At 39.3% G+C, this 21,027-nt stretch overlaps 1 protein-coding gene across 2 annotated transcripts in view; it reads right to left on the reverse strand.

Moving 5' to 3' along the window:
• Positions 1-21,027, reverse strand: part of ctnna2 (catenin (cadherin-associated protein), alpha 2) — a 575,983-nt gene that overhangs the window by 539,051 nt on the left and 15,905 nt on the right. For both annotated transcript variants that reach the window (XM_067402995.1, XM_067402993.1), the window contains exon 2: positions 10,436-10,542. In XM_067402995.1, the coding sequence (XP_067259096.1) occupies positions 10,436-10,537 (102 nt within the window). In that variant the 5' untranslated portion in view covers positions 10,538-10,542. The remainder of the gene's footprint in view (positions 1-10,435; positions 10,543-21,027) is intronic.

The raw sequence follows: 21,027 nt of genomic DNA on the forward strand, positions 1-21,027 counted from the left end.
TTTAAACATAAATATGAAACTAAATAGGCTACGTTTTCTTTGTCTCTCAGGCCGATGAACGCGCCGGCGCGTTTCGATGGATTTTTCCTCATGACAGCTGAAACAACTTTAAATAGGCCTCCCATCATTTTTGGCGATACAGTTTAGTGCAAGACATCATCACAAACTACAAATGGTCTACTTTTATTTGTGTACGCTCAGTAAAAACAAAACCTTCTGCTTTTGTAAAAAACAAACAAACAAACAAACTGTCATGATCACCGTCTGTTCCTGTCACTGTTCCTGGACTACATCTCCCATCATCCTCTCTGTCACTCACCTGCACACACTTCACACTAATCACTGATCACCACACCAGCTGCAGCTCATTACCTGGACTATAAAGGACTTCCACACACACCACCTCACCGCGAAGTATTGTTTCCCCAGTGTACAATTTCCGAGCGTTTATTCCCTGTTTGCCTGTCTGTTCTCGACCTTGTCTGTTCCTGTTTTTGATCCGTTGCTGCCTGTCCTGATCCTTGCTTTGTATACCGACCTGTTAGTGATATCTGCCTGCCTTGTGACCTACCGCCTGTACCCTGACTACGACCCTGCCTGTCCTTTGCTGCTCCTGTTTGTTCCTGATTGACCCTGCCTGTACGACCATTCTCATTCTTAATAAAACGCTGCACTTGGATCTCCTGCCTGAGCCTCCCATTCGTAACAGAATACTTCGCCAAACCCGGATCCAGCAGCTTTTCCGAGCGTGTCCAGTCTCAACATGGACCCAGCGGTGCGATTGGTCAGCCTTCGCCAAGGTACCCGTACCCTTGAGGTGCACATTCAGAACTTTTTAGATATCGCTCATTTGTCTGATCTGCCGGACTGTGCCCTCATTGACTTTTTTTGTTATGGGTTAAACGAACCACTAAAGAACAATTTAATCACCAACGGTCCCCGAGAATCGTTCAGTGAATTTCTGGACTTTGCCCTGTTAACAGTTGGTTCACGTTTTACCGTGGGTGTCGCGGAGGATTCCGACACCACGGTGAATCCCGTAATAGCAGCCAAGCCCGAGAACACACACAAAATGGCGGCCTCTACCACGAGTCACGTCGCCGCTGATCGCCCAGAGCAACGTCACGCCTTCGCTGATCGCCCAGAGCAACGTCACGCCTTCGCTGATCGCCCAGAGCAACGTCACGCCGCCGCTGATCGCCCAGAGCAACGTCACGCCGCCGCTGATCGCCCAGAGCAACGTCACGCCGCCGCTGATCGCCCAGAGCAAAGTCACGCCGCCGCTGATTGCCCAGAGCAAAGTCACGTCGCCGCTGATCGCCCAGAGTCACGTCACGTCTCTAGATCAGTCAGGGAGCGGAGAGGACTGCGTTGCAGTGTGGCAGATCCGCCGATGACTTCAGCTCGAGCGGCTGGCATCCCTAAGCATCCACCAGCCACTTCATTCTCAAGCCCGCCGGCTGCTTCGCCCTCAAGCCCGCCGGCTGCTTCGCCCTCAAGCCCGCCGGCCGCTTCGCTCTCAAGGCCGCCTGTTGCAACGCTCTCAAGCTCGCCTGTTGCAACGCTCTCAAGCTCGCCCGTTGCAACGCTCTCAAGCTCGCCCGTTTCAACGCTCTCAAGCTCGCCCGTTTCAACGCTCTCAAGCTCGCCCGTTTCAACGCTCTCAAGCTCGCCCGTTTCAACGCTCTCAAGCTCACCCGTTTCAACGCTCTCAAGCGAGTCTGTTTCAACGCTCTCAAGTTCGCCGGTATCCATGGACTCGAGTGCTCTGGACACGATGGACGAAAAGACTGCTTTGCCAGTGCCCACGGGCAAGATGGCCGCCCCTGCGGTGCGTAAGGATGCAGGGGACGTTCCAGCCACTGAGTTCGCTCCAGAATCCACTCCAACCGGTGAACCATCACCTCACCCTCGGAAGAGGAGGAGAAGGAGGAAGAAGGCTTCTTTCTTTCCTCAAGGCTCAGAAGCCTTTCAAGAGGCCGTTGGGGGTCCAGAGACTACTCCAGAGGTCTCTCCCACTGCGCCCAGGTGTCTCGCTCTGCCGGCGCCACCCGTGCTCCTCGCCCTGCCGGCGCCACCCGAGCTCCTCGCCCTGCCGGCGCCACCCGAGCTCCTCGCCCTGCCGGCGCCACCCGAGCTTCCAGCTCTGCCGGCGCCACCCGAGCTTCCAGCTCTGCCGGCGCCATTCAGGCGCCTTGCCCTGCCGGCTTCACCCACACGCCTGGCCCTGCCGGCGCCACCCGAACTCCTTGCCCACGAACCTGCGACGGGCCCCGCTGAAATCCCCAAGAACTTTTTGGGGGGGGGCAGTATACCTAGGGGTGGGGAGCTAGTGGGTGGGGACCCTGCCCAGTCACTGTTGTCAGGGCCATTTATGGACTGTAGCCCACTTGGGCCATTCATGGACTCATTGCTGCGGCTGCCCGAGCCACCTGACCTGCCGTGGTCGCCCGAGCCACCTGATCTACCGTGGCCGTCCGAGTCACCTGACCGGCTGTGGTTGCCTGAACCATCCGACCTACTGTGGCTGCCCAGGCCATCTGACCTGCCATGGCCGCCTGAGCCACCTGACCCACCGTGGCTGCCTGAATCCCTGGGGCTGCATTGGAGATTCCGTCCCCGTCTGCCGTTAAACCTCCAATGCACCCACCCCCCCCTCCCTAGCTGTTCCTTCACGTCGCGAGGACGCGCCTTCCGGGAGGGGGGCATTATGTCATGATCACCGTCTGTTCCTGTCACTGTTCCTGGACTACATCTCCCATCATCCTCTCTGTCACTCACCTGCACACACTTCACACTAATCACTGATCACCACACCAGCTGCAGCTCATTACCTGGACTATAAAGGACTTCCACACACACCACCTCACCGCGAAGTATTGTTTCCCCAGTGTACAATTTCCGAGCGTTTATTCCCTGTTTGCCTGTCTGTTCTCGACCTTGTCTGTTCCTGTTTTTGATCCGTTGCTGCCTGTCCTGATCCTTGCTTTGTATACCGACCTGTGAGTGATATCTGCCTGCCTTGTGACCTACCGCCTGTACCCTGACTACGACCCTGCCTGACCTTTGCTGCTCCTGTTTGTTCCTGATTGACCCTGCCTGTATGACCATTCTCATTCTTAATAAAACGCTGCACTTGGATCTCCTGCCTGAGCCTCCCATTCGTAACACAAACAAAAAAAAAACAATGCGCTTTCATCTCTTTGAATCTTTCTGAAATGTCTAAAAATGTAACTAATTATATAATTATCACACAAACATGAAACACACATCTAAAGAAAGCAAGAAATGTCTACTTTTAAATAAAATAATTGACATTTAAAACAAATATTCTACTGCAATGTAATCTGTAAACTAAAGAGATGCACAATTTCTAATGACTCATGTTGCGAATGTTAATGCTGCGAGGGTGTTTCTAATACAATGACATAATGGTATAACATATAAAACAAGACTATTCATTCTGTGGAATATTTAATAGTTTCCTTAAAGTAGGCTTATTGTATAAACATAATTTGTGGGTGGGATGTGTCTGTGCATGCACGGACGTACCTAAAAGAAAGAAACCTCTCAATTCGATAAGAAATTCGTTGGTCTGTGTTAAATAAGAAGCGCTCTCTCGCTGGAATTAGTTGTTTTTGCTCAGTTCTCTTGGCGCTCGTGCACAATGCACAGTCTTCACACAGACGATCAAGCGCTTTCTGCTAAAAGCACAAAACAAAATGCACACAAACATGCCTTTGCTCTTGATATACAATCACTGATGAACACCTTTGGTTTTAATGAGAGAAAAAACACTACGAGGACGGAATTATACAAAGTTTCAACAAGTTGTGTTTGGACAAGTGCGTTTATCCGGGCTGTTACCTCTTACCTGAAAAACACTGCCTAAAGAATCGGAATCGAAGTTTAGCACAACTCACCAGAACTAAGCAATCGTGGGGTATGTTGAATTCAGCTTGTTCTTTAGCTTTCTCAGGTTGTTATTCTTTGAATAATGTATTGTACAAAAACAAACGATGACAAAAACTGTTCCATAACTCAAAAGATATCGAAAAAACAACAAAGTTATAGAAATAAGTATTATTTTTTGTGTTATTATTGTTAATATGTTATTATTAACAAGTTAATTATATATATATATATATATATATATATATATATATATTGAGTGAAAATAGTGACAGTCATTTTCCAGAAAAATCAGAAATGATAAGATGAAAATGCTTAAAGTGTAAAGGGGAGATATACAAACACAACAGGATGACTAAAAGTAAGTGATTTTTTAAAAAATTAAGTTGTTTGGCTCCTAAAACATTTATTTGGTGCCTGTTTTTTCACCCTATAGGAGCGATGGCCAATGGCGCCTTAATGATTTTTTTGGTCTGGAGCCCTGAGTTTGACAATAACCAAACTTATCATGTCTCATAGTTACTGCGGAGGTCCTAAAGATCTGTTCTCTAGACAATTTGGCGTTTGGAAAATATAACAACAGGTTTGATTGTGTTAGTTGGCATTCATGTTCTCAGAGGGCATCCGTCTGAGACATCACCCTTTCGATTTTCTATTTGCTTTGTAAACAAAGACATTTGACTCTAGCTTGGATATTAGGGGAGTGTTTTTTCACAAATCATGACATAAACTGACCCCAGTCAACCTCAACACCTCTTCCTCGTCATTTAAGTAGCTGGTACATTTCCAGAGATCCTCCTGAGATCATAATAGAGTAAGTGAATGGAGAACCGAAGCCTCATTTTCAGCCGGGATGCCGATTCCAAATAAAGTATTAACGCCATGTTAAGAATCCATTAGCATTCCCATGATTCCTTGTGCCATATGCCCCCATTATGTGACAGAACAATGAGAAAGCTGAGGCGAACAACTTTGGGGAGTTGTCACATTGTGCTGAGGAGTGTGCGAGAGAGAAACAACGAGGGAAAGAAAGGGAGCGTATGGCAAGGGTCGGGAGATGAAAGCTGAGAGCTAAATTCCACAAAAGCTTTAAATTGGCCATATCAATCAGTCTCTCACCCACAGAGCAAATGTTTTTCTCTGCTTGTTTATCTGAAATCAAACTCTTTCTTCCACAGGCTGCATCTTATGTTCTGAGCTATTACACACTTCCTGTGCAACATATTGCAAGAGGAATGGCTGAACAACTATTTTATTTGTCACTGTAGTGAGTTGAGTGTAGTAATATATTACTATTGTAGGGTAGAATGCACTTGACAATTGACAAGTGCCAAAAAGAATTAAAGGAATTGTTCAAATTTTATATGGCACTACTATTGTTAAAATATTAATGAATTATTACATTGTTTTATTAATGGATGCCAGAGACATTAAAATGGAAACGAAAGAATTCTGGAAATAATTCAACTGGTTTTCACACAGCCCTAGATATCCAATTCCTGACAACCTTGACTATTATGGATGTGTAAAACTACATACTTTCAAAATCAAATAATCTTAAAGCTGAATAGCTATGTATTCAAAAAATGAATTATATAAAACTAGTCCACCTGACTAATCTTTTTGACATAGTATGTAAAAAATCCAAAACTCGGTCAAAACAAGTGTAAAAAAAACTGACTCACTGCTTTATCTGCACCTGTGAAACTTTAATAAATTGCAATGTTTCTTTCTTTACCAAGCAATAGGCATGTGACAGTATCAAATTTTCATGTTGCGATTAATTGATGAAGCTTTTATCACGGTATACGGTATTATCACGATATTAAAATAAGTTGCAAAACCATTTTTGTCATAGTTTAACAGGTTTAAGAACTCTTTTTGTAATAAAACAAAAACAACTATGACTGAAATTTTCTAACAGATTAAAATGCAAAAGAATTAGGCTATAAAGAACAACAGATAGCACTTTACTCTATTTAATGCATTAACTAAGATTGAGCAATAGCTACATTTGTTACAGAAAGTGTTATTTTTTTGTTAATGCTAGTTTAGAAACACAACTGATCATTTTTAGTTTTATCTTAGGTCCATTAAATAAGTTATTTTGATTTTAGTAATGTTATTAAACAGTAAGAAATTAACATTAATTAATTAATAATAATTAATACTTTGAGTATTTTTATTGTCAGTTTAGTGATAATGAATTAACATGTTAACTAATGAAGCTGTATGTTTTCAAAGTTTTACTGAACAATAACAAATAATCAGAACATTTCTAATCATTAGGGCATGTTGTAGTCCAGATTAAAATATAAAAATGTTTAGGTTTGAAAATAAATATCCTTTTAAGTCTTTTTTAAGTATTCAGTATTTGGTGCTGAGATGAACAACACTGCGATTACAAAAAAAAAAATGATTGGCTGTTTGAAGCATTTTAAAAACTTCACTAGCGCAGTTACTTTGTTTGCACGGTTTCCATGGTAACAGCTGCACGCTGCTGTTTCATCAGCGCCCTCTGCTGTCAGAGAGTGATCGCGCACTTTCATTCAGCTCGTCTCCTTCACTGGTTCGCCCATTTTTTTACATTTTTTGTTGTGCATTTACAGTCTATGGTTCCGCTATGTGCTTCTCGTGCACGTTGGGATTGTTTACATCTGAGCGCGTGTCCTTTTGACGCAGAATACAGCGGTGTTGTGCATTTTATACAATTGATGGGTAAAGTATTCTTAATTGCCTTATAAAAAATTAATAATTGGTAATAAATTATTATTTACGGAATTCTGAAGTGCCGACGATTACAATATCGTGCATATTCATTATCGCGATTTATCGCATTACCGAATATCGGTACAAGTCTACCAAGCAATAAGAACAACAGATTTCAAGGGATTTTATATTTACATAGTCAATCCTCACACCTGATAAAATACAAGGGCAATCAGCAAACTAACCAATTATCCAATAAGCAAAAAGAAGACATAATTGGTCATTTAACCCTTTACCGTATCAGATTATAGCCGTATATTAAAGCTGTGTTCTGCAATCTTTTTTTTTTTTTTTTTTTTTTAACTTCACAGTGTTTTAAAGACCACAGGGACACTTAATCATATAAATGACTAATCCACTCATTAGTTGTTGGACCAGTCAACCTTCATGATCCCACCTATTCCCTATTGACTACTAATATCCCGATTATGAATTAGATCTGAATGTACAGAAACCCCCAAGGCAATGGCATTTTAACAATCGCCCCCTTCGAGATCAAAGCAGCCAATTCACATAATAGTCAAACAGACTGCTGGCCTCATATCTCAAAATTTTTCCATCCTAGCTTTGAAAATTCAGCTTCAGGGCTTTTTGATCCAGACAACTGGACTGACTGTCCTCAAAACTGTGCATGGTAAATGGCATCTCTGTGAGAGGTCAAGGTACATCATCAGATCAAAGCATGTGTGAGTGAATGCAGAAGAGAACAAGGACAGATACCTGGATCTGTATTACTACGTCTATGGATGCTAATGTATTTCGTCAAAAACACCAAACAAGCTGGCATTCACGTTTACAGTCACAAGGTGTCACAAGGACAGGACATGGTTGTCAATCCCAAAACTTTATAGTGCGTATACAGTTATGCCCGGCATTTGCACTCAGCCATAAATGTTGAGAAGAGAAAAATGCTCCAGGTCTCCTTTTAATTGTAAGCTTTTATAGAAATACATAGTTTTGCTTTATAAGATCTAACACTTCATTCAAGCAGTTAATTCCCTGAGAAAGACATAAAACTATGAAATAGTGGTTTAAAAACACATAATTGCTCAGAATACTGTTTAATGGGAAATGTGATTTTCCATCAGACAATGATGATCTCTGCTTTTTTTTGAAGGGAAAATGTCTGTACACACAACCGTTCAAAAGTTTAGAGATGATACATTTTATTTATTCATTTATTTTTAATGTTTTCATACTCACAAATTCTGTTTTTATTTGATTAATAATAGTAAAAACAGTAATATTGTGAAATATTATTACAATTTAAAATAACTGAGTTCCATTTTGACATAATTTAAAGTTGTATTTATTCCTGTGATGGTAAAGCTGAATTTTCAGCATCATTAATCCAGTCTTCAGTGTCACATGATCCTTCAGAAATCATTCTAATATGCAGATTTGGTGCTCAAGAAACATTTTTATTATTATCAATGTTGGAAATGTTACATTTTCAATGGTGGAAATGAATATGTTTCTGTTTCTGTAAGTATTTAAATGTCCTTATTGTAACTTTTGATCAATTTAATGCATCCTTGTTGAATAAAAGTATTAATTTCTTGGGGGAAAAAAAAATATTACTGATTAAAAACTTTCAGCCTTTTTTTTAAGTTGCCCTTCTATGACTATAGAAGGTGACTAAAATACCAGTAAAACTTGACAATTTGGTTCTCATATATCTAAGAAAAAAAGGAGGCTTTGAAAAGGTTTTAATTTAAAGGTGCCCTAGAACTTTTTTTAAAAAGATGTAATATAAGTCTAAGGTGTCCCCTGAATGTGTCTGAAGTTTCAGCTCAAAATACCCCATAGTTTTTTTTTTTTTTCATTTTTTTAACTGCCTATTTTGGGGCATCATTATAAATGAGCCGATTCAGGGCTACTGGCCCTTTAATTCTCGTGCTCCACGCCCACGGAGCTCTCGCTTGCCTTGAACAGTGCATAAACAAAGTTTACACAGCTAATATAACCCTCAAATGGATCTTTACAAAGTGTTCGTCATGCATGCACCGGATTATGTGAGTATAGTATACTGTTATATTGTTTACATTTGATTCTGAATGAATTTGAGGCTGTGCTCCGTGGCTAACGGCTAATTCTAAACTGTTGGAAAGATTTATAAAGAATGAAGTTGTGTTTATGCATTATACAGACTACAAGTGTTTAAAAATGAAAATAGCAACGGCTCTTGTCTCCGTGAATACAGTAAGAAATGATGGTAACTTTAACCACATTTAACAGTACATTAGCAACATGCTAACGAAACATTTAGAAAGACAATTTACAAAAATCACTAAAAATATCATGATATCATGGATCATGTCAGTTATTATCGCTCCATCTGCCATTTTTCGCTATTGTTCTTGCTTGCTTACCTAGTCTGATGATTCGGCAGTGCAGATTATGTTACGTTAATACTGGCTGTCCTTGTCTAATGCCTTTCATAATGTTGGGAACATGGGCTGGCATATGCAAATATTGGGGCGTACACCCCGACTGTTACGTAACAGTCAGTGTTATGTTGAGATTCGCCTGTTCTTCGGAGGTCTTTTAAACAAATGAGATTTATATAAGAAGGAGGAAACAATGGAGTTTGAGACTCACTGTATGTCATTTCCATGTACTGAACTCTTGTTATTTAACTATGTCAAGATAAATTAAATTTTTCATTCGAGGGCACCTTTAAGGGTACCTTTACACGACAGTTTTTTTCTTTGTACAGATGACAACGTTATCAAAACTATCCCTGTTCACACGGATCTGCGAAAATTATGAAAAACACTATATTATGCAGGCCAGAGAAGTAATTGGCGATGACACCTTGTAAAGAAAGACTACGTGTCTGTGCATACGCATTTTACAGAGCACTCATGCCAAATGTGCATACCTATCCACCTTTTTTTCAGTTTACTGCTCTTCGATATTCTTCTCGTTATTTCCCTATAGTCTCACACATTCACAGAAAACACCTTTCCTTCACATTGAAAAATAAGGTGGATAGACTAAACATGCAATACGCATAACATCACCGTTTTCACAGATTTGCGTTTTTTCAATGGCATCGTTTTCAAAAATGTGCACTTTGAAACCCGTTTTCAAAAGTTTGCGTTTTCAGGCCCCCAAAACGGCATTGTTGTGTAAATGTAAGGCCAAAATGCATAAAGATTTCAGTTTTTTTCAGACTTCTAACATGAGGAAAATAAAGCAAATAAGTTGTGTCCAAACTTTTGACTGATGGTATGGAAGTGCAAGAAGTTTTCTTGTTTGTTCATTTACAAACTTTGCTTTTATTTTAAACCCAACAAACTCTATATACCCTAGACACAAGTGAGCAACGAAAAACCAAGGTTAAAATGAGATTCCTGCTGTGAGCTCTGGATGTCTGGAAACTGAACAATGTAATATCCAGCATCATCCTATATTCAGCCTGCACTGCTCTGACAAAGCCTGTTTTCTACACTCTCCAGTAATCAGCCAATACAAGACCGATTTCAAACACGCCATCAATGACATTACGATCATCATTGATCTACAGCAAGTTGATTTTGCATACTAAATGTATGTTATTGTGCGTTGGGGCGGATGCTAATATAGTCATCATTCTTGGTGTGAAGAGGCTTTAGCCCAACCCAAAAACATATAGCACATCTAAAGGCTAAAATTATCAACAAAACCAAGTTTCAGTTGAGTTTGTAGGTTAATCAACCAGACCTGCAAATAAGAAACTTCAAGTATTCTAAATCTAACAGGACATTACCTGTGTGACCAGTGGCTCCAACAACCTCTCCACAGTCAGCGTGCGAATCTCAAGACTCTTGGGGTCCCATTTTAGCAAGACTGGGGATGTAGCACTCGTCATGTTTACTGTGGAAAGAAAGGAGATGAGAGAAAAAAAGAAGAGTGAGTTTTTGAAAGGATGAAAGAGATGTTAAAAACAGAGAATGACAGTTTAATAGGACGATAAAAGGAAAAGGTGCACACATCACAGACTCAGTTATCAGTTTCATGCTTCATGACTTTCTTAACAAAATCAAAGGCCGGTGAGCCTGCCGCACATCTATTATTAAAACAGAAAAGCTTCTCCATTGAAAAGTCTTTTAATGTTGCACATCCATCACGCTAAAATGCTAAAATTGAGACTATAAAAGATTCAGATGACACATTATAATACAGGCTAATGACTTCAGATTGAGTCTTAATGTGAGATCCAGACATTGTTGTGCAAGTCAGACTGCATTATCTCACTATTAATGAGGAAAAACAAACAGAGAGACTAGAGTGATCATAATATATTAACCATAAAGTGATCTAAATTTCTCAAATAGTAAATATGAATCTAAAATACAATTGCAATGTTCTCAAACTTCGCAAACTTTTTCTGTTCATTTGGTATCTGAGTTCACATCCAGTTTTTTTATTGAATAATATTCTTTTTAATGAATTGCTATAGCCCACCAAATTTACGCTTTCAAAACAACTAGCAACATGAGCAGAAAGAACTGCAGGACAGAAAAGGGTAAAGTATATAAAAGAGCTAAAGTGCCATTTACATTCTGTTTACATTGCCAAGACAGGCATTTTGAGATTGCCACGGCGTGTAACTGTAAAGTGTGAGTTTGCACTCTTCGTGATAACTTATTTAAGTGTCGGCCATCAGCCACCCTGAATCAGCTACTGAAAAAATGATTTTGGAAAACCACTACTCAAAATCTAGAAACCCTCCGTCCATGACGTCTTAGGTTAGTGAGTATTGACTTTCCTTTGGTAGTGGGGATCCTGTAACGTAGGCGTTTTCAATCATATTGTCATTCATTGGAGCACTGGCCTAGATTCCCTTCTGCATCTTTAGATCCTGCATACAGATACTCATTACAAAAAACATATGCACGTACGAAGCCCAGCTCCAGGCCCTTTGAACACTGGTAATGTAAGCAGGTGCTTCCTGATCAAGGTAGACATCTGAGGTACAGGATCAGGCCTGTGTAGCAGGGGGGAGAAAAGTTTACCTGACTGAGGGGAAACTTAAGAGAAAAAAAAAGCCTTCAAGCTGCAAGAAAATGTGGAAGAAAGAGTGAGAGAGAGAGTTTGCGATTTTCTCAGAAACAACTTTTACACAGTTTTTCTTTCTGTTCTTTATATTTGAGTGTTCCATTTCACCTCTGTTCGGGAATACTGATGTTACATTCATAAATCGGCATGTTTGAACAAATCTTTCGAGTGAATGAATAATTCTAGATCACTTCTGTGAGTTCTCTCTCTTTTGAAGCGTGTATCCTGCTTTCATGGCTTCAAAGATAATTACTATACTTACTATGTAAAACAGCATTCGAATGCCAATTATGAAGGAACATTTCAATGTGTGGACTTACTGAATGAACACTTCCACCACTGAACAAATCACTGCTGGGTATTTTTGTTTGTTTGTTTGTTTTTGTTTTTTGCATTATTATTTATATTATTATTCTTATTATTAATTAGATTTTATTTTTATATTTTCAGTTTTCATTTTAGTATTTTTTAAATAATATTTTAAAATTTTTAGCAATATAATTTTTATTAGTTTGGTTTTTATTTCATTTATATTTATTTCAGTTTTAGCTTTAGTAATTTTAGTACTTCAACAAATTTATTTCATTTCCAGTAAGTTGCCAAAGCAACATTTCTGATATTTTATTTTATTTTTATTTTAGCTATATTTCAGCTTTATTTCAGTTCTGGAGTCAGTTCACATGGAAGAACATGAAATATTGTAATAAAGCAAGATATGAAATTACACACAACAGGATACCCTTACATCATTTGTACAGTACTTTAAAGAGAGAATATGACAGATATAATATCGTGCTGAACAGGGACAATTCAGGGTTTTTCCTTTTCAGGGGGTTCATAAAGATTGTGTTCAATGAGGTGCCATAATAGTGTCACATGATGAGGAACAGTTAAAAAAATGTATAATCTTTTCTAATATTAGAAACAAGAAAGTTGGCTTGAACTTTTTTTCATTAATAGAATGACACACAATGGAACAGTCTGGTGTGAGAAGAATCAGCATGAGATCAAACCATCTTCCGCTGTTTGCTCCAGTCACGGTTCCTCGCTTGCCAGTGAGCATCACCATTCTTTTGTGCTCAAACTGTGTTTCATATTTCCTCTTTTCTGATGTAGCTGTCAATGAATACTCAAGAGAGGCTCCCAACAGTCTCAGTTGCCATGTCAAACACTCCCTAAAGCACAATGTCAAAACACACACTCCAGAGTCCTACACAACAGACTTAAAGGTGATTAAACCACATGTTTGAGATCTCTCCTGCTCAGTTTTACACCAAATTTACACCTTCAAATTTACCATTTACACTTCACGACTTAAAAATAAAGTGGGTCAGTGGGTCTTTGCAGCACTTCAGGTTCAACAAAAACCCTCCTCTTATCAAGAACCATACTTCACTATGCAGGGTTCTATGAAGTTCCCTGGAGATAACAAAAAAAGGTCTTTGATGTTGCATTATAGACTCTTTGGATCACTTTTACAGTTTCTGGGTCCTTTAAAGTGGCGGAATCTCAGGTCTGTTTTGATAAGGTCATAAGCAGTAGGGATGAAAACTCTGCTAAATGCCAAAAAGGAAAAAGAAAAGAGAAAATAAGCTCACTCGTAGGTAGGACAGAAAAATAAATAGTTATTTAAAAGGGATAAAACACTTCCCATATTTTTTCGAAATTATGAGGAAAAAACATCTTAAATATGCACTACACATCATGTTATATCCTAAACAGTGTTTAAAAAAAAAAAAAAATTACAAGTCTCTAAAGCATGAGGATTTCACAACATGGTTATTTTGCACATGCTAAACTAAATTTTTATTTTTGCTGACTAAAATGTTACTTTTATTGTCTAAAATAATGCATAAATTTAATCAAAACAAACAAAAAAAACTGTAAAATAAAAACACTGCATGTTACGTAAATAATGTTGGGCCTGTGTGGTTCATTGTAATATTAATAATTTTCAGTTTTTGGTTAATTTTACTACTTTTGAACAATTCTGGTAATGTTTAGTCACCATCTGATGTTCAATGTAAAATCTGGCTTCTCCAACAAAACTAGTTGAGAATCACCGCTTTAGCGCCCTAGATAGGTTTTCTAGTACTAGATAATTTTTGTTTTAAAAAAAAAAATCAGGTTTAATAATTCACTCTAAGGCTAAAAACCGCACACTCCAAAAAAAGCGAAATAGATTTTACATGTATTTGTAGGAAAGAAAAAGGTCTATTTTCACAGCGAGCTGACCAGTATGTCACACAGCCACTTCCAGAAAAGCACGTCAGAAGGAAGCTGTGCAAGATCTATTTCAGTTCCATTATCACCGAATAATGCTTCAATTATCCTGCGGAAATGGTAACAGGAATAATTACGCTATTTGTGCCTGGTTGCCAGGATGATAATAACAGCAGTCATAACGAGGAGCGCGAAATGGCAGAAATGTGACGCTTTCACACACGCATTTTCTACACAATGGAGTCAGAACGGGTCAGCAAGCTGATTGGTTCAGATCCATTAGCTTTCATGTGGAGGAACAGCCATGTTAACTGAGAGACTGCCACAAAGACAAGGAAATCTTTACTGTTGATGTGACAACACATGCTTTTATTGTTGTTGTTATTTCAGAAAAGCCCACAAATGAAGAATGGAAGCATATAAAGATATTCTATTGCAACAGAAGAGTGAAACATTATGTAGATACAGGCACTACAAAAAAAAAAAAAAAAAGTCTTAAGAAGCCAATATATTGGTTGTTGTGTTTTATTTCATCAAATATAAGCCATTTATCATAACTGACCTACAGTTAACAGCAATCCATTTAGCCATCAAATCAATCTGGCTGGGATAGAAAAATATCCTTTTCGTGGAAATTACATATGGGTTAGAGGGCATGATTAATTGCATTTACCACTTTAAAAAAAAAAATGAAATCCCACTAGATTAACGAAATCAAACTGAAAACCCTCATATAAATAGTGATAGCGTCTGGGCTGTAAACCTGTGATGCCGTGTGACGTTTAAACACTAGAGAGGATTAGAGACAGCTCAATCAGGCCAGACTCATCGTGACCCCATCACACACACTCACTTTAAGCACAGACTAAAGCCAGCACAGCCATTTTTGACCTCTTTTGTCCACTCCAACTCCTCATGCTGACCTCAATATGCCGATGCTAGTATGTTTTAAAAAGTGTGTATCTGAGACTGAGAAATAGAGACAAAACAGAAATAAAATGAAAATGAATGAAACTTTGTGCGTTTGTTCATTCGAGAGAATGAGTACACTGGCTCACCGGAAATATCAAAGGGCGCCTGATTGTGTTTTGCATATTCCTGCCTCGCATCCTAAATTTAAACCCTAAGCCTAAACTTCTTTGCAGCGCATTCCCAGAGATCCTGCCCTGGAGTGGTGAAGATTAAAGCTTAGATTAACCCATGCTAAATATCATAAAATTTAGCCTTTTTTGCTGATCTGGTGCCAGCTTCTCTCCCACAACTCAAAGAATATTCTTTGAAGGTCTCATTGTCAGACAGTCATCAGCAGTTTCAGGTTACCTGGTCTCAGATCTGTGAAATTTTACAAGAAGAAGAAAAAGAATACACAGTGCATCGCAGTTTGTTGCGTATGGGGCTGCATAGCACAGACCAGTCAGGGTGCCCATGCTGACCCCTGTCCACCGCCGAAAGCGCCAACAGTAGGCACGTGAGCATCAGAACCAACGGAGCACTGGAAGAAGGTGGGCTGGTCTGATGAATGACATTTTCTTTTCAACCCAGCCATCCAGGGATGGATCGCTTACCTGGGGAACACATGGTACCAGGATGCACTATGAGAAGAAGGCAAGCTGGCGGAGGCAGTGTGATGCTTTGGGCAATGTTCTGCTGGGAAACCTTGGGTCCTGCCATCCTGCCATACCTAAGCATTGTTGCAGACCATGTACACCCTTTCATGAAAATGGTATTCCCTGGTGTCTGTGGCCTCTTTCAGCAGGATAATGCACCCTGTCACAAAGCAAAACTGGTTCAGGAATGGTTTGAGGAACATAACAACGAGTTTGAGGTGTTTTCTTGGCCTCCAAATTCCCCATATGTCAATCCAATGGAGCATCTGTGGGATGTGCTGAACAAATAAGTCCGATCCATGGAGGCTCCACCTCACAACTTACAGGACTTGAAGGATCTGCTGCTAACATCTTGGTGCCAGATACCACAGCACACCTTCAGGGGTCTAGTGGAGTCCATGCCTCGACGGGTCAAGGCTGTTTTGGCAGCAAAAGGGGAACCAACACAATATTAGGAAGGTGGTAAATTCATACACTAGCCAACAGTGATTTTTCCTCACATTCAGTGCTTGGAGAATGCTCATTTTAGACTCTGGCTGAGACGCTAACAAAATGGCGCGCTAGTTCTTGCACCGCTGTCGGACAGTTAAAGGGTTAGTTCACCCAAAAATGAAAATTCTGTCATTTATTACTCACCCTCATGCCGTTCCACATCGGTATGACCTTTGTTAATCTTTGGAACACAAATTAAGATATTTCAGTTGAAATCCGATGGCTCCGTGAGGCCTCCATAGGGAGCAATGACACTTCCTTTCTCAAGATCCATAAAGGTACTAAAAACATATTTAAATCGGTTCATGTGAGTACAGTGGCTCAATATTAATATTATAAAGCGACAAGAATATTTTTGGTGTGCCAAAAAAAAAACAAAATAACGACTTATTTAGTGATGGCCGATTTCAAAACACCGCTTCATGAAGCATCGGAGCACAAATGAATCAGTGTATCGAATCATGATTCAGAATGAACTGCCAACGATTCGGCCATGATTTAGTAAAACGAGAGAATAATTATTAAACTGTATCATGCACACAATTTAGTAAAATGAAGGAACTAATTATTATATCGTGTAACGATATAAAAACGAATGAATTAGTAAATCGTGATGATGTACTGTTTTAGCAAGTCATGGAAACAAATTGTTAAAGTCCCCATGAAATCAAAAAAAGTGTTTTTGCCTTTTAGTATGAATATGTTAGTCTTTCTGTTAGTGTGCTCTCTCACTTCTGCTAATATGGATCAATGATTTTGATGACATCACTCTGCACTTCAGCTTCTCATCAGATTTTCTGTCCAATCAAATGCTCTCTAGAATCTGAGCCGTCCCGCCCCCTACATTATTAACAGACACTGAAGCTGCTGCTAAAATGTGTCACTTTTTCACGCATTTACTCTTTTCTACATGATGAATGGCACATAGTGCATTATATAGGGGACAGGGGACGATTCAGACAGTATAAATATGCTTTCCATCGGGGCGAATGAGATCTTTAATTCATGGCCACGATATACATATTTAATCCTGCATGACATGAGCTGGGGCTCTGCAGTTTTGAACTCCCGAATCGAACTTCAAATGAACTTTGTTTTGGCCTGATTTTGGTTTAAATGATGTCACACCAGTTCTTTCTTGGATTTTGCATAAAATATATCAGGGTTATTGGAGGTGCTGAAATCCACCAATTCTGCCTGCTGTGCAACTTCCAGGAGTCACTGACGCACAGCTTTTTATTAGGGATGTGCAAAACCAAATATTTTCAAAACCGACTACCCAGTGGGTTGTCTGAATGACTAATCAACTAGTTGGCGGAGCATTAAAGAGGATAAAGTTAGAGACAGAACTTCTCCGAGAGGGTTTTAGCTTGCTGCTGACAGTCTAATTACTGTTAGGCTGTTAACACGCTGAAGCACAGCACTCTGTCAGCACGCAAAAACCGTCTGAAGTCTGGTCTGCACTACAGTAGGTGGTAGCAATGAAACTGGTGTCAAACCAAGAATGTTCTCCCAATGTTCTTGTGCAGTTCGCCTGGAATTTGGCTCACAGCGTGAAGGACTTTGCTACATGTTGAGGAGGAGGACAAGAGGGCGTAGCTGCATTTGACAGGAAGCATCTTAAACCCACTGTTCCATTTCACAGTACATATTTCTTTCCACCTTTATAGCCAACAGAAATATCTCCAGTCATTCATTTTATTTCTTTCTCCACAAACAGTTTTTTTTTCTCAACTTGCCACAGGGCGAGAGGGGACTGAGAAAGACGGAGTGAGAGAGTGAGGAGGATAAAATGACAAAGTAGAGGACAAGAGGAAATGCAGCAGAGGAAACAAATAAAGAGAGAGGAAGTATAGCAGATACAATAGGAAGAGGAGGGGGATAGAGATGTATTAGAGAGAGAGATGGTCCAGAATAAAGAAAGCATACAAAGCAGATAAAGAGTGACAGTCACATTACAGTGGAAGTCTCTGGAACATGTCAGTGGCTGATGGTGAGATGCCCACAAGGACAAAAGGCTATGCAGCACAAAAATAAGGGTTTTATGTTTTGTTTTTTTAGCTCAATTAAAAATATGTTTAAAATGTTGAAATTGCATAAATTTAACTATGCCCTAATTTTAGTTTATTTATTAAAAAGAAAGTCAGAGCCAAAAGAGTTAGCCACAACACTACTGGGATCTGGTAAAATTCTGTTTTTGTGATTATCTTTGAATGATTTATTAAACGAACCGGCTAATAAGAGTTATTCATTTGTGAAATGGACTGACCTGATAATCTATCAAACTTGTAGTCATCGTTATATTTGCATACTCTGTAGTCACATGGTGGCAAATTCACAGTTCATCTGAGATTTACAACCCCAAATGTGTTTCTCCAGCCTGTTACCCTACATTTTACAAACGATAGACCTACTGAGTATAAATCTCCATTTGGCTGATCCCTACTGAAGAGATTACTCATTAAAGGTATGGGTGGCTTGTTTTTGCTTAGAGCAGCTCTCTTAAAATAGTCTTGACCACAGAGAAACAACTGGCATACATGCAATAAAGTCATTACCGACACAGATGCAAAAAAAAAAACCTGCACTGCCTTTCTACTGCTGAATATGTGTTTGTTTACATGTAAGAGGTAAGCTGGATATTCAAGAAAAATAAATTATATTGATAAGATTATCTGATAATTAATCTTGCTCTGTTGCTTATACACAGCTAAGCTAGCAATGAGATTCCTAACCTGTATGTGTCACCACAGAGACAGAACAGGCACAACACAGACTGCCACTACAACAAATGCACATTCCTTATCAGCCCACATTCTAGCAAACCCCCACGAAATTCCAACGGGAACGGCAACATTTCAAAACTTTATCACCATGAGGTCATTCTAATATTCAGAAACACAGCTAGCAGACTCTTTCACACTGATACAATATCTCTAAATGTTAGTATGGACTAATATGGACATTTTTTCAATGTCATTCTGTCTTTATTATTTCATTTAGTGGGAATACAAATACATTTTAGAGTAAGGCTAGTCAGAAAAAAACACAAAAAGCAAACTGGTAATTTATATAAAAGATGGCTCTTTCCTGTATACAGTGGCATGAAAAAGTATGTGAACCCCTTGCAGAATCTGTGAAAATGAGAATTATTTTAATAAAATAAGAGGGATAATAAAAACTGCATGTTATTTTTTTTTTGTTTAGTATTGTCCTGAGTAAGATATGTTACATACAAGATGTTTGCATTTAGTTCACAAGACAAAACAATAGCTGAATTTATTAAAATAACCCCATTCATAAGTATGTGAACCATTGATTCTCAGTACTGTGTGTGGTTACCTGATGATCCACGACTGTTTTTATGTTTTGTGATGGTTGTTCATGAGTCTCTTGTTTGTCCTGAGCAGTTAAACTGAGCTCTGTTCTTCAGAAAAATCCTCCAGCTCCTGCAGATTCTTCAGTTTTCAAGCATTTTTGCATATTTGAACCCTTTCCAGCAGTGACTGTATGATTTTGAGATTCATCTTTTCACACTGAGGACAACTGAGGGACTCAAACTCAACTATTAAAAAAGGTTCAAACTTTCACTGATGCTCCAGAAGGAAACACGATGCATTAAGAGCCGAGGGTTGAAAACTTTTTGAATTTGAAGATCAAGGTAAATCGTACTTAATTTTTCTGCCGGGAAACATGCAAGTATCTTCTGTTGGTTCCGAAGGGCAGTACTAAATGAAAAACAATGACATTTAAACAAAATAAGAAAAATTGTGACATCTTCATCCTGTTCAAAAGTTTTCACACCCCGTCTCTTAATGCATCGTGTTTCCTTCTGGAGCATCAGTGAATGTTTGAACCTTTTTTTATAGTTGTATTTGAGTCCCTCAATTCTCCTCAGTATGAAAACACAGATCTCAAAATCATTCAGTCACTGCTGGAACGGGTTCAAATATGCAAAAATGCTTTCTGAAGAACAGAGCTCAGTTTAACTGCTCAGGACAAACAAGAGACTCATGAACAACCATCACAAAACATAAAAACAGTCGTGGATCATCAGGTAACCACACACAGTATTGAGAATCAATGGTTCACATACTTATGAATGGGGTTATTTTAATAAATTCAGCTGTTGTTTTGTCTTGTGAACTAAATGCAAACATCTTTTATGTAAAATATCTTACTCAGGACAGTACTAAACAAAAAATAACATGCATTTTTTATCATCCCTCTTATTTTATTAAAATAATTCTTATTTTCACAGATTCTGCAAGGGGTTCACATACTTTTTCATGCCACTGTAATTGGCTGGTTTGGGACAGTTTGTCGACCAGACCAGTGTGCTTAATTTGATGCAGCTAAAAAAAAAGAGCTGTTAATGTGAATTTGCAGTCTGCACTGAATGTGAAATAATGGCAAGACAAAAAAAATTGTAAGAACACACGTCTCTCTATTGAGTTTTCTTCATAGGCTGCATGCAAAAACAAATGCACAATGCAGTGCCATTAACAAGTAACTGCCTCTTAAGCCCGGGATACACTGCAACATTTTAGCAGTCCTATAAGATCATTACAAATCACACTGTGCGACATGGATCTATTAAACTTGGGTACGACATGCATGTAGACTGTACGATGATGACACCTGTTGACTCGTAGGCTACGATGCAAGTTTCTATAGAAGAATAAAACGTCATCAGCATGCGCTAGTGGTAAACAAAAAGACCATGTTGAATCACACTTTTTGCAGTTGTGGTTTTTATGTGTGCTTAAAAAAAGGAAGCGGCGAAAGAAGAAGGGAAAAGAGCTTGAGGTAAGCCATTTTGAATTTTAGCGCCATGTCGCGTTGATTTCATATCGCATTTTTATTGGCTGGTCAGCGTAGGTCGTAGCAGCAAACACACTGTGCGATGATCGTGCTGAATTTCTGACACTGTCGGAAAAGGATCGTAGGCTATCTTTGGTTGCAAGACCGGGAAAAC

This window comes from Chanodichthys erythropterus, chromosome 12 (genome assembly GCF_024489055.1).
Source record: "Chanodichthys erythropterus isolate Z2021 chromosome 12, ASM2448905v1, whole genome shotgun sequence".
Lineage (NCBI taxonomy): Eukaryota > Metazoa > Chordata > Actinopteri > Cypriniformes > Xenocyprididae > Chanodichthys > Chanodichthys erythropterus.